The 22,757-nt window shown below is 42.3% G+C and overlaps 1 protein-coding gene across 1 annotated transcript in view; it reads left to right on the forward strand.

Moving 5' to 3' along the window:
- Positions 1-22,757, forward strand: part of CACNA1C (calcium channel, voltage-dependent, L type, alpha 1C subunit) — a 416,023-nt gene that overhangs the window by 339,058 nt on the left and 54,208 nt on the right. Inside the window, 6 exon segments of the mRNA XM_009879632.1 lie at positions 591-698; positions 1,398-1,450; positions 1,558-1,704; positions 2,600-2,801; positions 3,256-3,414; positions 6,759-6,869. Coding sequence (XP_009877934.1) covers positions 591-698; positions 1,398-1,450; positions 1,558-1,704; positions 2,600-2,801; positions 3,256-3,414; positions 6,759-6,869 — 780 coding nt within the window.

The following is a 22,757-nucleotide window of genomic DNA, read 5'->3' on the forward strand; positions in this document are numbered from 1 at the left end:
ACTGAGGAGCCCAGAACTGGACACAGTACTCCATATGTGGCCTCACTGGTGCTGAGTAGAGGGGAAGGATCACCTCCTTCGACCTGCTGGAAGTATTTGCCTAATGCAGCCCAGGATATCATTTGTCTTCTTTGCAGCGAGGGCTTATCTTCAATTTGGTGTCCACCAGGATTCCCGGGTCCTTTTCTGCCAAGCTGCTTTCCAGCTGGGTGGCCCAGCATCCCCACTGAGGTTAAAGGATGTAGTTTGCTAGGGTTACAGATGGACTCAGAAGCCTATTTTAACATAGCCTTGCTGTATTAGATAAACTCCTTTCAGTGGGCTGGTGGGCCCAACTATGTACGTCGGTGCTGCTGGAAGTCTCAGAGATGAGCTCTGGTATTTTGCTATCCCTTTCTGCCTGCTTCTAAGACTACAGTGAGGAACGTAACAAGTTGGTCTTCTCTCCCGTTTCCTGAGACATTACTTAATGGACAATAGTTAAATAGTTAAATTCCTTTATTTGTATTTTTAGTCTCAGGCTTCTCCCTTAGCCAGAAGAGCTCAGAACAACCCTGCAAGTTACTTTTGTTCCTATCTTCCATTTGCAGCATGTGGTCCAGTGCGTGTTTGTCGCCATCCGAACCATTGGAAACATTGTGATTGTCACCACTTTGCTGCAGTTCATGTTTGCCTGCATTGGAGTTCAGTTGTTTAAGGTAAAACCATTTGGCCCATTCATTCATCTGTTACACATACCTGTATTACAGGGTGGGAAGAAAAATAGCATGAAGAAGTTTGAGGAAGGGGAGGTGGAACGTTCTGTGTCAAAGGCAAAATATTTGGGGTGCTGTCAGTGTTACCTGGTCTCCTGTTACCAGCAGTTCCCCAAAATTGGACCAGGCATATTCAGAATGCCTGCCGTTCATCTGTAATCATAAGTAATCATCAGTAACATCAGTGACCACCTTCTTCCCTAAATAGCTTATGGCATGATTTAGTGCCAGGGAGGTGAAGGGGAATGTTCTAAAGGATTGGTACTTGCAGGCTGTCTACCCCCTATCTTGTAGAGGAAGGGGAATGGCAGATAATCATGGGAGGTTATCCATTCACTTCTTTATGTCTGCTTTTATTTCTTTAACCAGTCTTCTGACAACTAGTGTTCTGCAGCACACAGTGCTCATGCACCTCAGGACGTACACATATAAGTACTGTGCAAGCAGATGAAAGCCTGTGCTCTGAACTACCCAGATGCAGGCAACTCTCAGTCGAGTTTGCTCACATCTACCTGAAAAAAAGCATGTAAACATACTCGTGGTTGGTTAAGCAAGTCGTAAATGCAGTCTCCTTGCTACATGATCTGCCCTAACCCTTCCACTCGGGAAAGGAAGCTTCATTCCTCTTTTTTCCTTTTCAAGGGCAAGCTGTACAGCTGCACTGATAGCTCCAAGCAGACAGCAGCAGAGTGCAGGTGGGTCTGACCTTTCCCAGTTAGCCCCATTCGGTGGCCACTCACTCTCAGAGCCTCATACTGGAAGTGCAGTTCTGCCATGTTCTCTCTCTGCTCTCCATCCACAGAGGGTACTACATTACATACAAGGATGGTGAGGTCAACCAGCCCATGATACAACCCCGGAGCTGGGAGAACAGCAAGTTTGACTTTGACAATGTCTTGACTGCTATGATGGCACTCTTCACTGTCTCAACCTTTGAGGGCTGGCCAGAGTGAGTGCTTCTTGGACCGGTGCAACACTAGCAATGTCCTCATTCATTTCAAAAGAGAAAATTCAAATGCAGAGCATAGACTTTCCCATTCTAAGCATTAAAATAAGTCTAAAGTATTAAATGTGACAATAGTAGCAGCAGTCAGTGTAGTAGTACGTACTTTGTAAATTCCTCAGGGCCTGCAGGAATTGCTGTTCCTGTACTTTTAAATAGTGCACAGCACTGTCTCTAGGTCTTAAAAATGTTTACCAGTAGTAGCAGCGATAGCAATATTTATTACAAATATTATGTATACAAATGGATATAAAATGCCGGTCAGGTACTTACCACTATTGCTAGGTATTGCAAGTTTCCGGATGGAGCCAGAAGGGCAATAGGAAACACACCAGTGCTACCTCTGCAGTTTGAGCAGACATGGGATGTCTTACCAGGCTGTGTTGTCTGTGCCACAGGGGCTGAGGACTCCCACAGCTCCACTCTGGGCATGCAGGGTATCAGGGAGCTGACCCTGACCTGTGTCACCGGGTGATGCCAACAGCAGTGTTAACAAATGTTAAAAGTGCTGAGATCCCCTTTTCTCACAAAACCCCGTTCCCAACAACACAGACTTTCCTGTCTTCTGTTAACTGAAGGGCATGCTTTTGATTTAAATTTTAATTGTTCAACTATGAAAACGTTTCACCCCTAAACAGGTTCAAATGTGTAAAGTTAATAAAAGCCATGTCTTCTCTTTTGCAAGAGTTTACAGTCAGATCAGTGCAGGCCTGCACATCTGTGAGTGAATTAATTTTGATACATGTAGAAGAAAATCACAAAATTAAACTTTATAAAATCACCTATAAGGCCTCAAGGCAGTTGCAGATTTTCTCTGCATTGGGCTCCTGTTTGCTTCCAGGTTGCTGTATAGGTCCATTGATTCCCACATGGAGGATGTGGGACCCATCTATAATCACAGGGTTGAGATCTCCATCTTCTTTATTATCTACATCATCATCATTGCTTTCTTCATGATGAACATCTTCGTTGGTTTCGTCATCGTCACATTTCAGGAACAAGGAGAACAAGAATACAAGAACTGTGAGCTGGACAAAAACCAGGTAATTTACAACACCTTGTTGCCACTAAAAGTAGAAAATACATTGAGAATAAGTATTTAAGAAGGAAATGCATACAGAGAGTAACATGTGAAGGTTGCCAACAAGATAAAATAATAAGGTGGCTTCACTGCCGTCTTTCAGGAGTCAGGCAAAAAAAATCTTGCTGTGAAATTTGCTCAAGGGACAAAATTTACTTTAAAAGTGTGTTGTACTGTTTGGTTTACTGAGATTAGATGACCATGACAGTGTTGTCTGGCCAAAGCAAATGCATACAGAACTCTTCAACACGTAGAATATGCACATTCAGATTACAACCTAAAAGAAATTTTTCTACTAAGCATTTTAATTTCAGTAAAAAACTTGAAACGTGCTGCATTTTTATTATATTTGGAGGTAGCTGACCAACCCTGTATTTTGGGTTTGATTTTTAAATCTACCCCTGCCTCTTTCACAGCGCCAGTGTGTAGAATATGCCCTGAAAGCCCGGCCTCTGCGGAGATACATCCCTAAAAACCAGTACCAGTACAAAGTTTGGTATGTGGTCAACTCCACCTATTTTGAATACCTGATGTTCGTTCTGATCCTGCTGACCTCCATCTGCCTGGCCATGCAAGTAAGTAAGCAAGCAGAAAATCTTACAGGCGATGAATTATTAGACTTTGTTGGGTAAAATGTAGAAATGGCTGAGGTTCAGACCTACTTTCACATTCACACCATGTATCAAGGGAGAAGGCCAGGGACATCATAAAAACCGTTGTACCATGTTCACTCCTGATGACATTTAGTAAAAAAGAAGAATCTGCTTCTTATTCCCTTCCTGTTAATATCTGACACTTCCAACAATTCTATTTTAACTGCTTGAAAACAAACAAGACAGGCTGAGAGAGCTGGGGTTGTTCAGCTTGGAGAAGAGAAGGCTCCAGGGAGACCTTACTGCAGCCTTTCAGTACTTAAAGGGGGTTTATAAGAAAGATGGGGACAAACTTTTTAGCAGGGCCTGTTGAAATAGGACAAGTTTTAAACTAAAAGAGGGTAGATTTAGACTACATACAAGGAAGAAATTTTTTACAGTGAGGGTGGCAAAACACTGGACCAGGTTGCCCAGAGATGTGGTCAATGCCCCGTCCCTGGAAACATTCAAGGTCAGGTTGGACAGGGCTCTGAGCAAACTGATCTAGTTGAAGATGTCCCTGCTTATTACAGGGGGGTTGGACTAGATGACCTTTAAAGGTCCTTTCCAACCCAAACTATTCTATGATTCTATTCTATGGCAGAAATGAAAAAAAAAAAAAAAAAAACAAGTTACATCAGACCAATTCAGTGGCCACTACAAGTGACTTTTCAATTCTGAGTTGTCTTCTACGAAATGCAGAAATAAACCTGGAACTGCCAGTCACCTGAGATCTGAATTTTAAATTTGGGGCTTTTCTGTGTTAAAAACCAGGGCAAACCATTGCAAACAAGGCCATAAGGAAACTGGGGACAGAGGGTAGGAAGGCCCTATTATCTCCTTTATTCTGTGTTAAAAAACATATAAACTGTCTAGAAAGAACATCTAGAGGCCATATTGTCTATCCCATCACTTAAAGGCAGGATCAGCTGCACCTAAAGCATTTCTTGATAGGTATTTGCCTAACTTGCTTCACTACCGATGCTACTGATTGCTTTACTATCTGCTATGCAGTGCATTCATTTTCTCTACTGTGTAAAGGTTTTCCAAACATCTAATGTGAACCCACCAAAGAAACATTTGCAGCTGGATCTACAAGAATGGCAAAATAGAGGTAGTAGATCACCATATGCAGGTGGAACAGCAGTAAATGAAAAGGAGTCAAGACCTTTACTAAGTAGTCAGCTTCCGAAAAAGAAGTCATACATTCCTTTCAGTCAGGAAATGGGCCCTCATAGACACAAACTGTTCTGTACAATTCCCCAAGTCTGCACTTTCCTGGCTTGTTCCTTCCAGCCTGTCTCTGCCCAAGGCCTCCCTCACCTCCCTTTCATTTTCAGTTAGTTCCAGACTCCACCTGCTCAGTTTCATCTCTGCACTCCCAGTTTTCTTAGCCACTCGAGACCCATTTTCTTCTACACTCTGTCTACTTAAGAGCTAGTCTGCCTGTCACTCTCCTCCCTAAAACCCATCCTTCCTCCTCCCCCAGTCAGTCTCTGAAGTCTCTTCCCTGGTATGTGGCCCAGATAGTCCAGATCCCCACTCGTCAACCAGTCCTTCTCACTACACAGACTCACAGTTGCAGTTACGTCTCCATAGACCTCCTTTCCAGTCTCTCTGCTCTTTCTATTTGATCGTCTGCTACACATTGTTCCCTTCTCTGGTCTGTCCCTTACCGTGAGTCCAACTCCTCATGCACTCCTATGCCAACTTCCCTTTTTACCTTAGCATCTCACCACTACCTTTTCACTCCATCACTCTCAGTCTGCCCCACTCCCAGCCTTCCCTAGCATAGGAAACTAGCCTCAGTTTCCTATCACTCACTGACAGTCTAAGTCTATATTCACAGTCAATTTTCACTTTATTTTCTCTCGCTGTCTCCAGCCTAATCTCACCAGATTTCTTGACTTCCCTACTTTTTCTTCATCTGGTCTAGCTCTTTCCCGTCCCCATTGAAAAAGCGTCCCCTGCTGTCTTGCCTAAGGTACCAACAAAGGAGTGAGGCAGCATGAGCACAATAAAGTGCTCTGCTCTCAGCTGAAGTATGTACTGTCCTGCTGTCATGGAGCAATAGAGAAGGACTATTATGTTCACTCTGAAGCTTTGAATCATGCTTAGTTGCTGTGAAAATGGTGCACGCCAAGGGCAGGTAGAGCTAGAAGCTGTGAGATGTTTGCAAGCCCAGAGGCAGGACAGCATCTCTGGAGATTCTGGGAAGTCTATATCCATCTTGAGAAAAGTACAGTTTTTTAAAGGCTTGTATTGTGGCCAAATTTGGGTCAAACATCATAACAGACAGCATACACACAAGCTAAATTCCACTAAAATTCCACGGTTTTAAGCAGAGTCCTGCAGGTACAAGTCTTTCAAGGAAAATATCACAAGAAATTTTGAAAACACCTCAACAATATATTTTTCCATGGCCTGGCTTTCACCTGCAGCTGAATTGTTTTAACTGAAACTCCTTTAGATAAATGACCCTGAGCCAATGCAGAATATGAAAATTCATCCCAGTTCGTTAAAGTTTATCAGAGTTAAGCAACTACAAATGGGGTCTTATAACGTGAACTGGAAGATGACCTTAGAATAAGGCAGTGCAATCAGTCTCAAGTATAATGATCTGGAAATAGGGATATGATGAGGGGGGTGGCAACATTTGTGGAAGACACTACTTGAATTAATCAGTAGAAGACGGAGAGTAACTTCATAAGATCTTAATAAAGTTAAGTGAATGGGCAGCATGATTGCAAATTTAATTCAGAGTTGACAAATGCAAGATAATGTGTATTGGAAAGATATGATTTGAGCTGCTCGTGTACTTTGCAGAATCTTGAATTAAATATAATTACTTGGGGAATGGCTTGGTATCATTACGAACAGCTCAGTGAAACCCCTGTTCACTGTGCAGTACCAATCAAACAAAAAAGTAATCCAAGCGTTAGGGAAGAGCGAGATAACAAACACAATTGAAGACTGCCTTGTACCATTATGCAAATTTGTAATGAACTCTCAACTGGAATGATAAGTGTGATTTTGGTAGCCCCCACTCAAAAAGATTTTTTTTAAAAAGATAGGAAGATCCAGACCCAGATGGCAAAAATGGCTAGAGGTATGGAAATGCTTGTGTGTGAAGGGAGACGGGAATTCGAAATTGGAAAAAAAAATGGAGTGTGCTGAGGTTTTCTTTAGAGAACCTCAACGTACAGGGAGATCTGGAGGGGCCCTGTGGATTCCTAACTAGCTGGTATGTCTGTTCCTCATGCTGCTGCCGGGACACTATTTTTCAGCACTACGGTCAGAGCTGCATGTTCAAGGAAGCCATGAATATCCTCAACATGCTCTTCACTGGCCTCTTCACTGTTGAGATGGTCCTGAAATTAATCGCCTTCAAACCCAAGGTAGGTGCTATAGGCGTAGAGTTTCCTGGCCTCTGTGTGTGTGTGCATGTGTGCGGGGCAGCTGTGAGGAGAAGGAGGAGGTGAAATTTTCTGATCTATTACCCCACCAGTAACTGAGCTGGACAGTTGCTCTCTGGATTGGAGTCTCACATATATTTATTAACTTTTTCACTGGAGAGTAGACACACGCCAAAAAAAAAAAAAAAAAAAAAAGCAGTCTCTGCTAATAGACAAGGTTCCTAGTTCTCTGTTTTCATTAAGGTATAATAGTGACACTATGTTAAGGCTATAACATGTTTTCCATTTTGAATGTTATTCTAATGCTCTCTCTGACTTTCCTTAAATAAATTATAAATAGCATCCCATGATTAGTCTCCTGGCCCAAGTGAAGTTAATCAAGCATGACTCATTTTGAGTTATGAGCTTTGGAAAAAAATGTTTCTTCTGAGAGGGCTACATCTCAATGGTAGTTTGGATTGCTTTAGTTTTGAATTTAAGACTTCATTGATAATGTTCAGTACCCCAGCAGGTCTTGTCTGAAAGTATTGTCCTGTCCATTGGACCATGGTATTCTCCTAGTATAGCTGCACCATGGGGTATGGTTATAACCTACTCTTCCAACTAAGCTGGCACAGCTGCTGCAGGACAAGGACAAAGATTCTGACCTCACGTAATTTAAGATTATACAAGACGTTCTTCTTTGGGGTTTAAATTCAGTGGTGTTTACAGATACCTAAACACAGGTACCTCGTGCCATTTCGTATCTTCAGTGATACTTTGACACACAGGATTGTATCTCGATGGATACCTTGATACATTGGTGTTGGCAAATACTGTCTGAAGCATCAGTTATGATGAGATGAGTAAAGATGAGAACAATCATGTTTGACAGTCATGCTTCTCCTTCATGTTAAACATTTAGGGGATCACTGAAGTTAAGAGCTCCTCCCAGCTCTAACCTAACATCTTCCTCATCCTCAGCTCAGAAACTTAGGTCTCCAATTCTACTGAATTTGGTTCTACTTTGTCTTGTTAACTCTGTGTTGACTTTACTCCCACCCAGCCTCTCTCTCCTTCTTCCACACTTGCTAGGACTTATTCTTAGAAGTCACAATTTTATTTTTTTCCTCAGCCCAATATCACTATCCTATCTCAGATGTAGTTCTCTTGAAAGTTAGCAGCATCTTGTGCAGTCCTGGTGAAGAACTGAGGATGAGGTGTTTTGGGTTTTTTTTTTTTTTGTGTGAGATCTCAAACACCGTCTTGGGAAATTTAGAAGTATCATCATCTTTTTCAGAAAGGATTTTGATTTTCAGGAGGGATCTATCTTTAACTTTTGAGATTTCATGATGTCTGTTAGCAGACAAATCTTCTGGCACTTTGTAAAAATATTATCTGCACACTATATACCCAGAAATGTATCTCACAGGCTTTGTAATGTTCTTCTGATTTCATGGTTCTGCTTTACAGGAGATTTGTAACTTTGAGAAAGATGAGGTTCTTAGCAGAATTTGTTTTGAGCATTTAGGGGAAAAGTTCAACCACTTCAAATATTGAGCTCTGTGCATATACAGAGAAGGCTTTAATAGACACGGTTGCCTCTAGCACTAAGGAATTGGCATTGATGATATTGGAGATCCTTTCTACTTCCTGTGTCCTACTTTCCTGTGTTCAGTCTCCTTTTCAAGTTTTGCTACACAACAAAGTATTAAATAAAATCAACTGAAGGTAAAAATGTATCCTCTGGATAACAAAACATTGGAGCAGATTGCCTAAAGAGATTGTGGAATCTCTATAATTTGAGGTTAAGATTAAATTAGGAAAACCTTTTGTTAGAAACAGTTTAGGAATGTATGATCTGCCTTGAGACAGGAGAATGGACTAGACTATCTCATGAGGTCCCTTTCAGCCCAATTGTCCATGATTCTGTCATTTCCAAACTAAATCCCCAGCTACTACACTATAGTAAAAGTCAGAATATGAACATAGTTTTCCATGTGATCAGAATAGTAGAGTCTTAATCAAGTCTTCTCAACTAAGGATTAAACAATGACTTTAGTTTGGGTCCTGCCCGTCCTGAAAGAATAACCAGTGAAAAAAATAAATCTGTTTCAAATGCTAGTCTGGCCTGTATCCCAAAAATAGTACTAATTCTTAAACTGCTATTTTAATTAAATACCTTCAGGAAAATAATTTTTTTTAAAAATGGAACCACAGGATTTACAGGGAAGCAAAACAGGAATGAACTTGTGAAAACAACTAATGCAGCAAAAAGACTTGCCTCCAGCGGTATATTCACACCGGATTATGTTAAGTACCAGTTCAGTGACTCAAGTTTGGAAACATCAAAATTCCTTGTGTAACTTGCCATTGTCTGTCCAGTAAAAGCATTTGGCCTGCAGCCTTCATTCCCTGCTCCATATTGACTCAACCTGCTCTCCAAAGAAGGAAACCCCCTCTCCCAGATGACCATTTGGACTGATGTGGACCAACACTGGGGGGGCACAATCTGCTTCTCTTTAGATTGCACATTGGGATTGAAGCTGAACTTACCTAGAATATGTTCTGATGTGGAGTCTACCAGCACGGAGAAAGTTGTTACCTTAGTCCTCTGCTTGGCCAGACCTTGAGTCCTCCTATCACTCTAAGGTATAAAAACAAACTACATTTGCAGATGGAGGTTGTCCCTAGAAACAGCATCTGGAAAAGTCCAAAGGGATGAGTGACCATCACTACAGCACAGCCATCATCCTCTCCCCTCTAACCAAGCAAGTCCCCCAGACAAATAAATGAGATGCTAAGTAATACTAGTGTTTCCCAGATGTGAAACGGCAAGCTCAAATGCTTATGAGATCTCTTCTGAAGACAGATTTGCCTGCCATTTCCTGAACAATAAAACACAAACCAGCCTTTGTTTAAGCTGCTTTGTCTCATTTTGAATTTGTGCCCAAACATCATTTCTATCTGAGGAGGACCCTAAAATGAGTGAGCTGTAAACTTCATGACTGACAACCAGAAAGCAGGAAACTTGGGTAGCTGAAGGTGTCATATCCTCACCTTCGTGACAAATCCCAGAAGAATGTGGCAGAACAGGACTGACTACAGAACCGAAGCTGGCAAAATTCACTCTGTTTTCTCCAACTTTGTGGTGCTTAACCCATCTCCAACTTTGTGGTGCTGCAGCTAACCATCAGCTACAGCAAGTAGTGCAGTAACTGACTTGTAACTCTGAAGCAGCTGCCACAGAGCTCTCCCTTGCATAGTCACTTCCTAAAGGCACCTTGGAATGAGTGGTCTGCAGCAGCAACACAGAATCACAGTTTTCTCCATCTGTGCAAGGTAGAACAAGCTGCTGTTTATTCATACCTTTACCAGAGAGAATTGCTAAGGGAACTGGGACAGATCTCTGAGGTATTCAGAGCTGCTATCACCCTAGCTTCTTATAGAAGTCATCACAGGGATGTGCCCATGCAGAACAGCTTTGGTGGAAGCCTGGAGTTCCTATTATGTAGAGTTCCTGCTGCAGGCAGTGGTGTGGCAATCACTATTGTATGAAGTAATATAATGCACTACAGTGCTACCCGTTTATTACGTGCGTAACAACAGAAAAAAGGTGGCAGTCTCTGACTGAGTAGATTTTTTTACTGTATCCATTTTTATTTCTTCACTTGTGTTCTGTGAGGAGACGTATCCTTCTTATTTGCTGCCCTTGATAGTAAAGGTTAAAAAAAGCAAAGGCAGTAAGTTGCACAGACATTAAGTGGGATCACATATGTGTCCAACTGCAAAGAATCAGCATGGATAATCCAGCCCTGCAACTAGTTCTTGTGGTAAGAGCAAGGATTTACTCATTGAAAGGCCAGCTGTTGGAATAAGGAGCCAAGTCTGAGTCAGGGCTCATCTCCTAACACTTACAGAAAATATGTGAAGGGGGTAGAAAGACAAGGGCTTTCCTAACTAAACAAACTGTTACTGTTGAGATTGGTGTCTCTAGTCAGCAAGTCCCTTTGATACCTGTCCTTTTTATTGGCCACCTTCCATGAACAGTGTTTTGGTTTGTTTAGTCTCCAGGGAGGCTATAGAAAAGAGGGGTGCATTAGCTGGAGCAGCTGATGCTGGTATAGATAGTGCATGCGAGGCAGGGACAAGGCCAGCCTCTGTGAGCCCCGGTGGTTTTGTGTGGAGCATTTTCTGGAGGAGAGGATCAGTTATCCCAGGTTTTTTGCAGGATAAATCTAAGCACTGTTGTAAGACAGCTCATCTATGTCTGATGCAGTCTTGACAGAAGGGTGTACTAACAATGAGCAAGAGAGATTTGGGATGATTAGGGCTGCTGATAAAGAAAACATCCACTACATGCTCTGCATCTCCTTACAGAGTATTAATGTGCTGCTCTGAAGCAAAAGTCCCAAATGGACCTGAGTGTTTGTCTTGGCTGACGCTCATAAACTGATTCAAGACTAGTTACTTCAAAGAGACAGACAGTCTAAAAGTAATGCTGTTGAGCCAAGGCCTTTTGCTGCTTCGTTTTTCTAATTTTATAAATTCTCCAGCCAGTCTGGTGAGCTATTTTCCAGTTCCTGCATGGAGCAAGCTGCTGCTACTTCATGCTTTTTTCTAGAGAAAACTACTAAAGTGAATGAGAGGTGCTGTGCTCTCTGGGGTGATCACAGCTACTGCTGTCCTAGCTTCTTAAAGAAGAAATCCCTACAAGCACTAGTCCATGAAGGACCAGCTGCTCTACAAAACCTCCCTAGGGTTATCGTTTCAACTCAAAGGCAACTTAGAATTCCTATTCATATGAAGCTGTGCCATCTGTTAACGTACGTGCTAATATGGGGATGGATATTCCTCCATGAATTTCAGATTTTTCCAGCTCCCTGGAATGGACTGTTTAACTGATGAACCACATCTATTTTTTCTTTCAAGAAACATTTAATCTGTCCTCTTATTAGCTAGGGCAGGACTGGTAATGCGAGAGCTATGAATTTTCTACCGCCGTCCCTGTCATCTCAAAGTAGGCAAGCCATATCAGTGGAATGACTTCCATGCATAAAGTAAAACACGTGTTCATATATTCTGTCAAATCCATGTCTGCATGTGGAAAGGGAATCTTGGGGATTTCCTCTGTGGAATTATGACTATCAGAGACACTACAGATCACAAGTCTATTCCATTTACCAGACACTGTCAGCACCTTTTCTTCCCTGGGTGTTTATAGATGTTACTTGTAAAGCAGCCTGTAACAACGCCATCTGTCCTGCCTCAGATAGTTAGTTCAGTCCCTCATTTATCACTGCTACTTTACTCTGAATTTTTTGCCATTCTTTAATGTCATTTTCATGTAGCAGAGTTCAGACTTCTGTACACTGTTTCAAACCAGGTTCATATTCAGTACAAGGCATATAATCTCATGTGATCCCAGGAAGAGCTATGACCCTCTGAGTAGTGGAAGTCATGAGTGTCGCCCATGGTTATTTCTTAGTCTCCATTTACTGATGGATCTATATCTTTAGTATTTCTTTCTCCTCTGATCTATTTTCCCTTCTTTAACCGTCTTTAAGCTCCTCTCACTCAGCGTTTATCATGCATTTGATGCACTGATATCTCTTCTAAAACCTGCAAAATGACTCATCTGTTTTTGTTCCCTTTTTACTACTCTATTTCTAGTACATTTATGCCTATAAACAGATCTTTGAGAAGTTTCTCCTGAAGTCACACTGGCTGCTTCATACTACTTGCATTCTTCTTTCTAACTATAACCATAAACTGTCATTCCTTGGTCAGGACAGAAGCTTCAGGATTCACAAACAACCAAAATTTATATCGTATCTATCCCCTTGCACTGCAGAAACAAGGTTGGTTACTTTTGGAAATCTAATGCTTTTGGTACTTCTTCACTCTTGCACCTTTAGGTATACCCATATAGCTTAGGATGCTGCCCTGGCAACATTCATCACAGTGTGTTAATTCTCCAGCTTATACGGAAAAATCAAAGACAAGATGTTCTGCTCTGATACAAAAATGTCAGAAAAACTATTTACAATTGAGTGGTCTTTTGCCCAATGCTGAAAAACACTCCAGGTGGATCCAACAGACATAGGAATCATATTTAGTTAAAAATCACATGGTCTAGGATGAAGTATGGTGGTATAAATGAGTAGTTTAAGTTGTGTAAATGTATACGTGAGCCCATGGTGCAGGCAGCTGCCTTTCTCTCATGGAGTTTGGCCACACAGTTCTGGTTGTCGAATGGCTCTTTGCAGATTTTCTCTGCTGGTTTTGGCAGGTTAAGAACCTAAGTAGTCATCTAGTTGTTTCCTCTCCTCAGCTACAGTATTAGCCTTTCCGTTGTGGAAGGACAGCATCTAGACATGGAGCATTTGCTGACTGAGTCATCTACCCAGTGCAATGGGAAGGGCAGTCTCCAATCACCACCCTGCCTTTGGTTGGAACAAGTGTTTTAAAAGGCAAAAGAAGGGGTGAAAAAGCTGATATGTTTCAGGATTTGTGGGTGAGGAAAAAGTATACATCATTCAACAAAAAAGAAGAGTAAGCTCTGCTTGATGCGGTGAATGGAATTAAATCCAGCTGGCAGCTGGCCACAAGTCGTGTTCCCCAGGGCTCTGTATTGGGGCCTGTTCTCTTTAATCAACGACCTGGATGAGGGGATCAAGTGCACCCTCAGTAAGTTTGCAGACGACACCAAGTTAGGCAGGAGTGTCGACCTGCTTGAGGGTGGGAAGGCTCTACAGAGGGATTTGGACAGGCTGGATTGGTGGGCCAAGGCCAAGTCCTGGGTCCTGCACTTGGGTCACAACAACCCCATGCAACCCTACAGGCTTGGGAAAGTTGGGGTGGAGTGGCTGGAAAGCTGCCCGGCAGAAAAGGACCTGGGGGCTTTAGTTGACAGCCAGCTGAATATGATCCAGCAGTGTGCCCAGGTGGCCAAGAAGGCCAACAACATCCTGGCATGTATCAGGAACAGTGTGGCCAGCAGGACTACGGAAGAGATTGTCCTGCTGTACTTGGCACTGGTGAGGCTGCGTTCAGTTTGAGCCCCTCACTACAAGAAAGACATTGAAGTTCTTGAGCATGTCCAGAGAAGGGCAACAAAGCTGGTGAGGGGTCTGGAGCACAAGTCTTATGAGGAGCCACTGAGGGAACTGGGGTTGTTTAGCCTGGAGAAAAGCAGGCTCAGGGAAGACTTTACCGCTCTCTACAACTACCTGAAAGGAGATTGTAGCCAGGTGGGGGTTGCTCTCTTCTCCCAAGTAACAAGCGACACGACAAGAGGAAATGACCTCAAGTTGCACCAGGGGTGGTTTAGGAACATTAGGAACATATTAGGAAGCATTTCTTCACCGAAAGGGTTATCAAACTTTGGAACAGGCTGCCCAGGGATGTGGTAGAATCACCATCCCTGGAAGTATTTAAAAGATGGGTAGACGTGGTGCTTAGGCACGTGGTTTAGTGGTGGTTTTGGCAAGTGTTAGGTTGATGGTTGGACTCAATGATCTTAAAGGTCCCTTCCAACCTAGATGATTCTATGATTCTAATAAATTGTGAGCGTGGAGAGAACTAGAAATAGTCAGGTAAGAGAGTGTGTGAACTGAAGAAAGTGAGAGAACTAAACAAACGGGAAGGACCATGTCTGGGGGGAAAAGAGAGAGAAACCAAACCTGGAGGGAAGGAAAAGCCATCCAAAGATAATCAAGACTGGAACAGACAGAATATCCTTAAAGGCAGAAAGAAAAAATAATAAACTGAAGACCCTGAAAGAGGAAAGTATTAATAAAATGGAGAAAGAAATGATTAGACAAAAGTGATGCAAGGAAAAGAAAAACAGAAACAGGGCTGAAAGGAAAAGTAAACATGGAAAGGAATTTTTAGAAAATTAAAAACTGAATTAAACCCCATAGCTTTTAAGCTAATGAACACCTTTTTGTGCTTCTACATTTTATTGAAGTTCCCTGGCAGACATCCCAGGTCTCCATGTTCGAACACATCAGTATGTCAGCCACAGAGCCTCCCTGTCTACTGTCTCATCACAATAATTTGCAATAAAAGATTGGTGCAATGTATTTCCCTACTACTGTGGATTAATCTCAGCCCCATTGCAAAATGCATCAGCATGTTACCCCAGAAATACTTTCCTTTTTCACCCCAATTTTTTTTTTCTGGGTGAAGTCTGAATGTATTCTATATTCCTCTGGATCTTCTGTACAGCCAGTAGCCCAGCTGAAATTAGTCTCAGCTGCTCCGACAAGCCCAGCAGCCATATGACCAGAAATCCCTGACATCTCTGTAGTGCACGACCAGACACTGCACTGTATGTGTGCAGTCAGTCCAAGGCTCTCAAGGAACTGCTGAATCAGACTCAAGGGTTTTGGAAATACACTAGAAAAGAGAAAAAATCTTAAGCCCTCATTAATTACTCCTCTGCTTTCTCTTTACTGTGATTACCTGTCTGCCAGGAGTTTCATGCATTTTGCATAGCATACATGTCACGTGGAGATTTGACCATATGGTCTTTCATGTCCACAGGTCTGGGAGGAAGAACAAGCCTCTTTTCTAAGCCCTTTCTGCAAAAGTAAATACTAAACGTACTCTGCATCAGAGAAGCATTTTTAGGTAACTTTGATGTGAAGAAATGCTTAGGATAGTTATTCTGGACATGGATGATCAGGTCATCCCAGTCCTTTATACCCATCGGCAGATTGGAACAGAGAGTCATCAGGTAGACTTGCTCCTGGATGCAGCTTGCCTGACAGAATTTCTATCTGCCCATATGTCCAGGAAAAAGAAGCTAAAAGAGAGACTAAGAAAGTAACTGGGCCTCTTGCAGCACAGTCTGTGCCACAACACTCTCAGAGCAGCTTGGCGTTGAGACTTTCTCGCAGAACATGGAAAGGCATCCCAGCAGCCAAGGGCCAAAGCAGCTGCTTTTTTTATTGCAGGTCTTAAATCAAAACTACACATGAGTCTGTGCTACCAATGTATTGCAAGGAAGTGACGTTGAAAGAAAGAACCGCACCCTGGTGTTTTAGAGTGCTGGCCCACCAAGTTAAACAGTATACCTGATGTGACTGTAAAGTCTCAAAAAACAAATCCTCCAGTTAGTACAGAAAAAGAAAATTTGCAACACAACATTAGCGATGAGGTTGGTTTAGCAACAGTTTCCACAAATGTGGAGTCAGAAAGCAAATAACTGCCTTCTCTGACATGTGAAAGTACAGGGAACCCTCTTTGATACTTCTAGATTTCACTGAGTTCCTCACCAGTTCCAGAGCATGCGTGGGAGGGGAAGTCTGGCCATTCCTGACACATTGAAGGAGAAGAAAGTAGTGCTAGACCAAAATTTTTCTATTGTGCATATGCTTACATTCTGAGATGGCATAGGCGTGACTCCACCTAAACAAGTCGTGCAGTGTGAAAAACATTTGGTAGGTGAATGTAACAGAAGAAACTAGATGGATGATGAGAAATGGAATTTTGCAGTAAATCCTAGCTCATATCTCTAGTGAATCTGGGTCAGGAAGCATCAAAGTCTTCCTTCTTGAACACTGGTTGACATCCTATATGAAGTATACTGGTCTCTTTCCCATTTCCTCATGGAAAATATACGTTGCAGAAGGGCATCAGCAGAGTTGATCACGATCGGTTTCTTTGTTAGTGCCCCAAAAGAAGAGGCCAAGAATGAAATGAGCGCCAGAACAAACTTCCCTCTTCGTGAAAAAAACCTTGTCCTTTCATGTTGTGGTGGAAGCAAATGGTGAGGAACAAAAAGGCTGTTTGATCTGCTGCTTCCCATGCTACATTGGTTGTTCAAATGGAGGACTTTCTCCTTCCTGGAGGATGAGGCCAGCAATTTTCTGCACACAAATAGATCCTCTAATTGGTGTACAGAATGTGTGAAATTTCTAACACTGATCAGCCAGAGCTTTGCAATCCTCTAGCTTTCTGAAGGATCAACAGAGAATTCAGTAGGCAGAAAAAACTGTTAAATAAGCTATATAAGAGCTTCAATGAGAGAGGACCTTTCCTTCACAGCAAATGTACCCAGAGAATTTGCATATTGCTGCAACATTGTGACAGATTTATTTTCAGTCTGGCACTTGGGGGTTTTAATGTCATTATAAATGATCAAAAATAATGATATGACTGCACAATGCAACAATGTGGGAAGTACTGCATTAGCTATTACACTTAATTATTAAATACAGAAAATTATTCACACAGTGTTAAAAGCCCAGTGGGATGGTGAACTGGGGTCTCATTCACAACAGCATCGACAGCATCAGCAGCAGCAGCATGTAAAGGGAACAGTTCCAGGGAAAAGTGACTCGCTCTTACTCTCAGAGGAAAAATCCCAACCCTCTCACTTCACGTGAGGTTGTTTTAAGGGGTCAAAAGTTCTCACAGATGTGAATCTTCTCTTCATGTAAGAATGATACCAGACAACAGACTGTGATACAGCCCCTGTTAAGACCTGTTTATCGTGTTAGGAAATGACATTTCCACTGCCAAAGGTCTAAGAGAATTGATTTCTCTTCTCTATCATGCCTCTGGCTTTTGTAGAACCTTGGAAACTTTAGTTTTCTACATTTCTGCTTCCCCAAGTGTAAAATGAGTAACCATCCTCTTTTGAAAAGTTGTGATTGATGGATTACATGAAAGTAAGCATTATTTTATTAACTACTCTAATCCATATAAAATCAAGCCTTTTCTGAAAATGGAGATAACTTACAAAAAAAGAAACTATTCAAAAACCTATTGCTCATACCTACCGCCCTGTCTCTAGAAGACTATGCCTTTCTTCCATTAAGTATCCACTATCCATGCAGCAACCATGTCAGAGCAGTGCATAGCCTTTTCCCATGGTGCATACAGAGTCACAGAAGCTATTCCAATTCCAGCCCCGTATTCAGAACGCTTCTTCACCCATTACTTGCCAGTGTCCCATCTTCCCACCACAGTAAGTGGCTCTTCACTCTGAAAGATGTGTCACTTCTGTTCTTACAGGTTGAGTGTTACTTCTTTTGTATCATTCTTCCCTGGACTGGGATGTCAGTCCAACTTTAGAAGACAGACTATCTTAAACAGCAAAGCCCGTCCTTTTGCTCTTTTCATAGGACTGTTTCATGTAACTCGTTTGGTTAGTGCCTTCAAGAATTATTTGTTGGCTCTCATCAAGACCTGCTTTTTCTAGACCTTGCAAAGTCTTTGAGCATTTACAGCTTCTTCCTAATGGAATTTGACAGCAAAATTCTCACAGAATGCATTTTGTGATAAATGATCTGTTCAGACACAGCAAGCAATCACATTCACTTTTCAGTCTTTCCGGTAAGAGTGGTGTTGATTTTGTTTCTCTTTGCTAAGAACAAGTCTGGTTTCTGACTGCAGGGCAGTAATTCAGAAATGATTGCAATGTAATTACTGTTCGTGAGGAAAAGGGCCCAACTCCTCACAGGGTCTCACTGTGCCACAACGTACCTGTAGGAAAGTCAAGAATGATTATCTTATTTTTCTAGGTGGACAGCAGAATTTATAAGAGAGCATTCTCTGCCTCCATTTTCATGCATTTAGATCAAGGAGGCCTGAGGCATTACTGTTCTGAGGCATTACTCACCCTCCCTTCAAAGGCAGCTAAGAGCAATCCAGGCCAAAAATGACATCAGGGTCAGCTAGTTGAATCATGCAGTTTCAGCATGTTTTACTGTTATGATTTCCTCAGGCCTTCTCAGCATGTTGCTTTGAAATACAATAGTTGCCACCTCTAAGAGATGCTTCCATAATAAATGCTTCCATATTGACTTTGCCATGATTCTTTCCCAGTCTTTGGAGGACCTGGGACCAGAACATTGCACTTCAAGGCTGAGTGCTTGGGTACTACTAGCCACTTTACAGTAAATGAAATACTGACAGATATAAAAAAAACTGTACCACCCTTTAGGTGGGCAGGGAGGGGCTTATGGGACCATCTAGAAAATGCAAGTCTAGTGGAATGAACTGGGTTGCAAGATCTGGAAATGGGAATTCCCAGTTCACGAGACAGGTATGATAAAGACTTTTCTAGGCATGTCTCCCCAACATTTTCAAATATCAATAGGTGTGGAGAGCATAAAAAAAGGTGTTGTGACACAAGAGATTATATAGTTCCAGCCTCCATAAATATTTGTCAAATGGTGGCTTGGGGACCTTGGTTCAGGCAGTGGGTTTTATTCTTTTTTTCCTGTGATGGATGTATTTGTCCACTAGAAGCACAGGTGAGACCCGTAATTTGCTGTAGGACCTACAGGCTCTCAAACAATAAGCAGAAGGTGGTCACTATTAACCAGTAACAGGCTACCCCAGATTTATACCAGTGATCTAGGAATAAACATTTGGGGTCTTTTTTCCAGATCACAGAGCCATTCAAGTGCTCCAACTCCTTTGTTTCTGTCAAGCAGAGTGTCCACTATGTCTAGACAGGCCTCCAGACCCCAAGGGACACCTGTCTGCTTTCACCAATGTCTTCATTGTGAGAAAGAGCACAAAACAGAGTGAAAGAGGGCAAAGGAAAACATAAAAGTTATTAAGCACCTATCTTGGTCTTGTTTTCCTATGGAATAAGGAGAGAGAGGCAGGAGGCTTCTTCAGAACCGAGCAGGCCTTTGGAGCAGTCTGGGGAGCTGAAAAGCTCCTCTCCTCAGTCCCTGTCTGCAGTAAGATTTGATGGAGTACAGGGGGGCCTTGTGCGATTCCCTGCAGCAGTGACTCATTACAGCAACTGGAAGGTGAACTGCAGGGAGTCTGTGTCTCAGAATTAATCCATCAATGGATGAGAGCTGATAGATAGTATGCCAGTAGATGCTGTTTTCCTGCAGCCTGTCAGGAGCTCCAAGCAGCTGCATCCTCCACTTTATTCCTTCTCTATTAGGTTCTGCTCATTTCCCTGATTGCTGTTATGGCTAAATGGTATCTTAGCATAAGAGAATTTGCATCTGACACAATTCTCCATTTGGTGTCAGGAGCTACTGTAGCTGTGTAAGATTGTTCAGGACACATACAACTCGCGCGGATCTGCTGTGAGAAGGAATGCCAAGAGTCACGGTAATGTGTAAATATCATTTGATATGATATTGTTTTCCAATGAAACTGTCTCTTTTGCAAAAATACTTTCAAGGAAAGCCTCTTTTATCGAAGTCTGAGAACTTACTCTTGCAGCTCCAAATAGCTTGCAGCATTTTCGGAAATGAATTCACATACTAAGCAACCATCAGCCAAACTAGCAGTTCATCTCATTTTGCAAATCCCCAGTAAAGTCTGCTTTGGTGCCCTTTACAACCAGCAGGAAATTTTTGCTAAGAAATCACACTGAATATCAGGGTATCAGCCCCTTTCTCTCCTTCCTATATATTCTTTCTAGCTGGTAAAGACTGATGCCTCTTTTTGTCATTTTAACATGCAGGTTTGTTTCAGATAAGTGGCAGCAAGGTTATCCTGTAGTTTGCTTTCCTTTTAGTCTGTGTAGTTATCTATATGTCTTAGTTTCTCCTCCTGGATGCTCATTTCTGTATTCATACGTACATTCTTTCCCCCTTTTCCGATGACATTGCAGCATCTTCTTCCACTGGGGACCATCTGACCTACCCAGTGAATAGCCTTGACCCTTGCTGCGCTCTTCATCTTTAGAGGCTTTTCTCTCAGAGGGTGTTTTTTTTTATTTTTGCCAGCCACCTCGTAAGAGATGGAAATGAAAACCTGGGACCAAGCAGATAAATAACTGCACATCACTTAACACACAAGTGACCCTGAAGCTACCGCAGGGCTGGATGCTCAAAACCCAGCTGGTACCATGACTCAACAGCACCCTTCCCCTGAGGATTTCAGTGCTTCAATGTAGACGCATAGCTCTCCGGCCACCACACGTTCTTATTATAGGCCCCAGGTGACTCTGAGCTCAGACCTTCAGACAGAAGTGGGCAATTTTCCCAGCTGTTAATGAGGCTTCTTAGATACTGCATTTAGTATCTCATATTCACAATAAGTAAAAGAAACGGTCTCCAGAGATTTCAGTGGCTCCATGAGTACCAAAACAAACCCCAGCTTCTTTGATAGGTAATCTCAGCAACTAGGAAACCTAAAAATGATTGGCATACTCATTCTGAAATGCTACAATGTCTGCTCCCTTGCACAAATGAGATTCCATTCCAGTCAGCTACTGCATATTTATGCTCAGCCTTTCATTAACTTATTGATCATGTGATGATACACTATCCTTTGCTACCTTTGGGGAAATAAAACAATGGGGAAAAAATGTGCTCTAATGGTGGGGCTATTTCATGCTTCCTGAATATTCAGTCCAATCCTCCTGGTCTCTTCTGTCCTCCTTTCTCCCCAAAAGCTTCATGGATCTCCAAAGACATCCCACAAGAGAGGGTGACTACCATTCACCAGTAAGCCCCTGAGGCTGTAATTATGTGATTTGTAATTATACAGCTAAATCAAGGTCAAGTGTCTCCCTTTAAGGGTAAAATATGGTATTACACTCTAAATTCCTGTACTGCAAAAACAAACAGTGCCATCAATTCATTTCCAGTCAGACCTCCACCCCCTTGGGAAAAGCACGCAGAACTTTCTGGTGGGAAAATAGTTTGGAACTACAACCTCTTTATTAGAGTGAAAGCTCTTCCTTCATTCAGCTTGTCTTTCATTAGCCACCCTGGTACACTCCAGTGAGGAATGTGGCTTGAAGAGGTACTTTGAGGTCGCAAGAGGCAAGTCTCGAAGGGGTGTAGTTCATTCTCGATATATATTCATAACTCCTGACAAGATTATGAGGTCTGATCCAAAGCTACGTAACCACATGGCCATTTGTAGGTAAACGTTTCTAAGGAGGGTGGCTTTTTAAGGAAGGATTCCATTACCTTGCACACAAATGAAGCGTCTATGTTCTCTGTTTTCTTTGAGCTCTCTTACTATAAATAATATCTTCCTATTTTTCACCCTTCTGTTTGAAACACAGAGGGAACAGGTGAGGAGGAAAGGAAGGTTTTTAAATTCATGTGTTTCCTTAATTCAACACTGGCGTATTGGATGTGGGGTTGAGTAAAACTGCATTCGTATCCATGGTTCCTCTCTATCACTCATCTAAGAGGTGCAGGAGGAAGAGAAGAACTCTCAGTCTGCCTTACAGCCACACAATAACAGACCATGGTAATGCTCTTTCCATGCTCCCAGAGCAGACCAGGCCATGACTTGCAAGCAGGGAGCTGGCTGATGAAGCTCAGCAGAGCATTCCAGGAGAAACAGCTCACAGTGTAAATCTGGACCAACTCCACAGAATTTAGCAAAGTTACTGCAGATATGCTGTGGTGGCACAAAGGTCCAAAGCAGCTATTTGTGATAGCAATGAAAAAGGGACCTTTTCTTTCCAGGCCTGAGCCTCTCCTGACATGTGCCAACTGTGCCAGTGCAGTGTCATTGCTTCCAGTGAGGTTGCATTACTGCAACTGGGAGAAAATTTAATTCACTGGCTTCAGTGGTCCCGGCAGCAAATGCTGTTCTACCAGCAGCAATGGCTATTAGGCTCTATGTCTGGAGTTGCTCAGTAAAAAGAAATTGTGACGTTGTGAATTTTGTTACACCAAAAACATTCTTTGCAGTATGATGCCAATCATAGTAAACATAACCACCTATGTATCACCACAGATTTAAAAATAGTCATCATTTTCATGGGCAAAACCTGAACAACATATTTTGGATCTTCACCCTTGCCCAAAAGCAAACTCTGTTTTTTTGGAGTTGTTTGGGTTCCTAATGAAATCCTTAGTAGTTCCTAAGCTACGCAATTTGAGAAGGAAATGGAAGATAGCCATGCTGTTTAATGCATGTATTCATTCA

Source organism: Charadrius vociferus, unplaced genomic scaffold (genome assembly GCF_000708025.1).
Source record: "Charadrius vociferus isolate BGI_N301 unplaced genomic scaffold, ASM70802v2 scaffold90, whole genome shotgun sequence".
Classification (NCBI taxonomy): Eukaryota; Metazoa; Chordata; class Aves; order Charadriiformes; family Charadriidae; genus Charadrius; species Charadrius vociferus.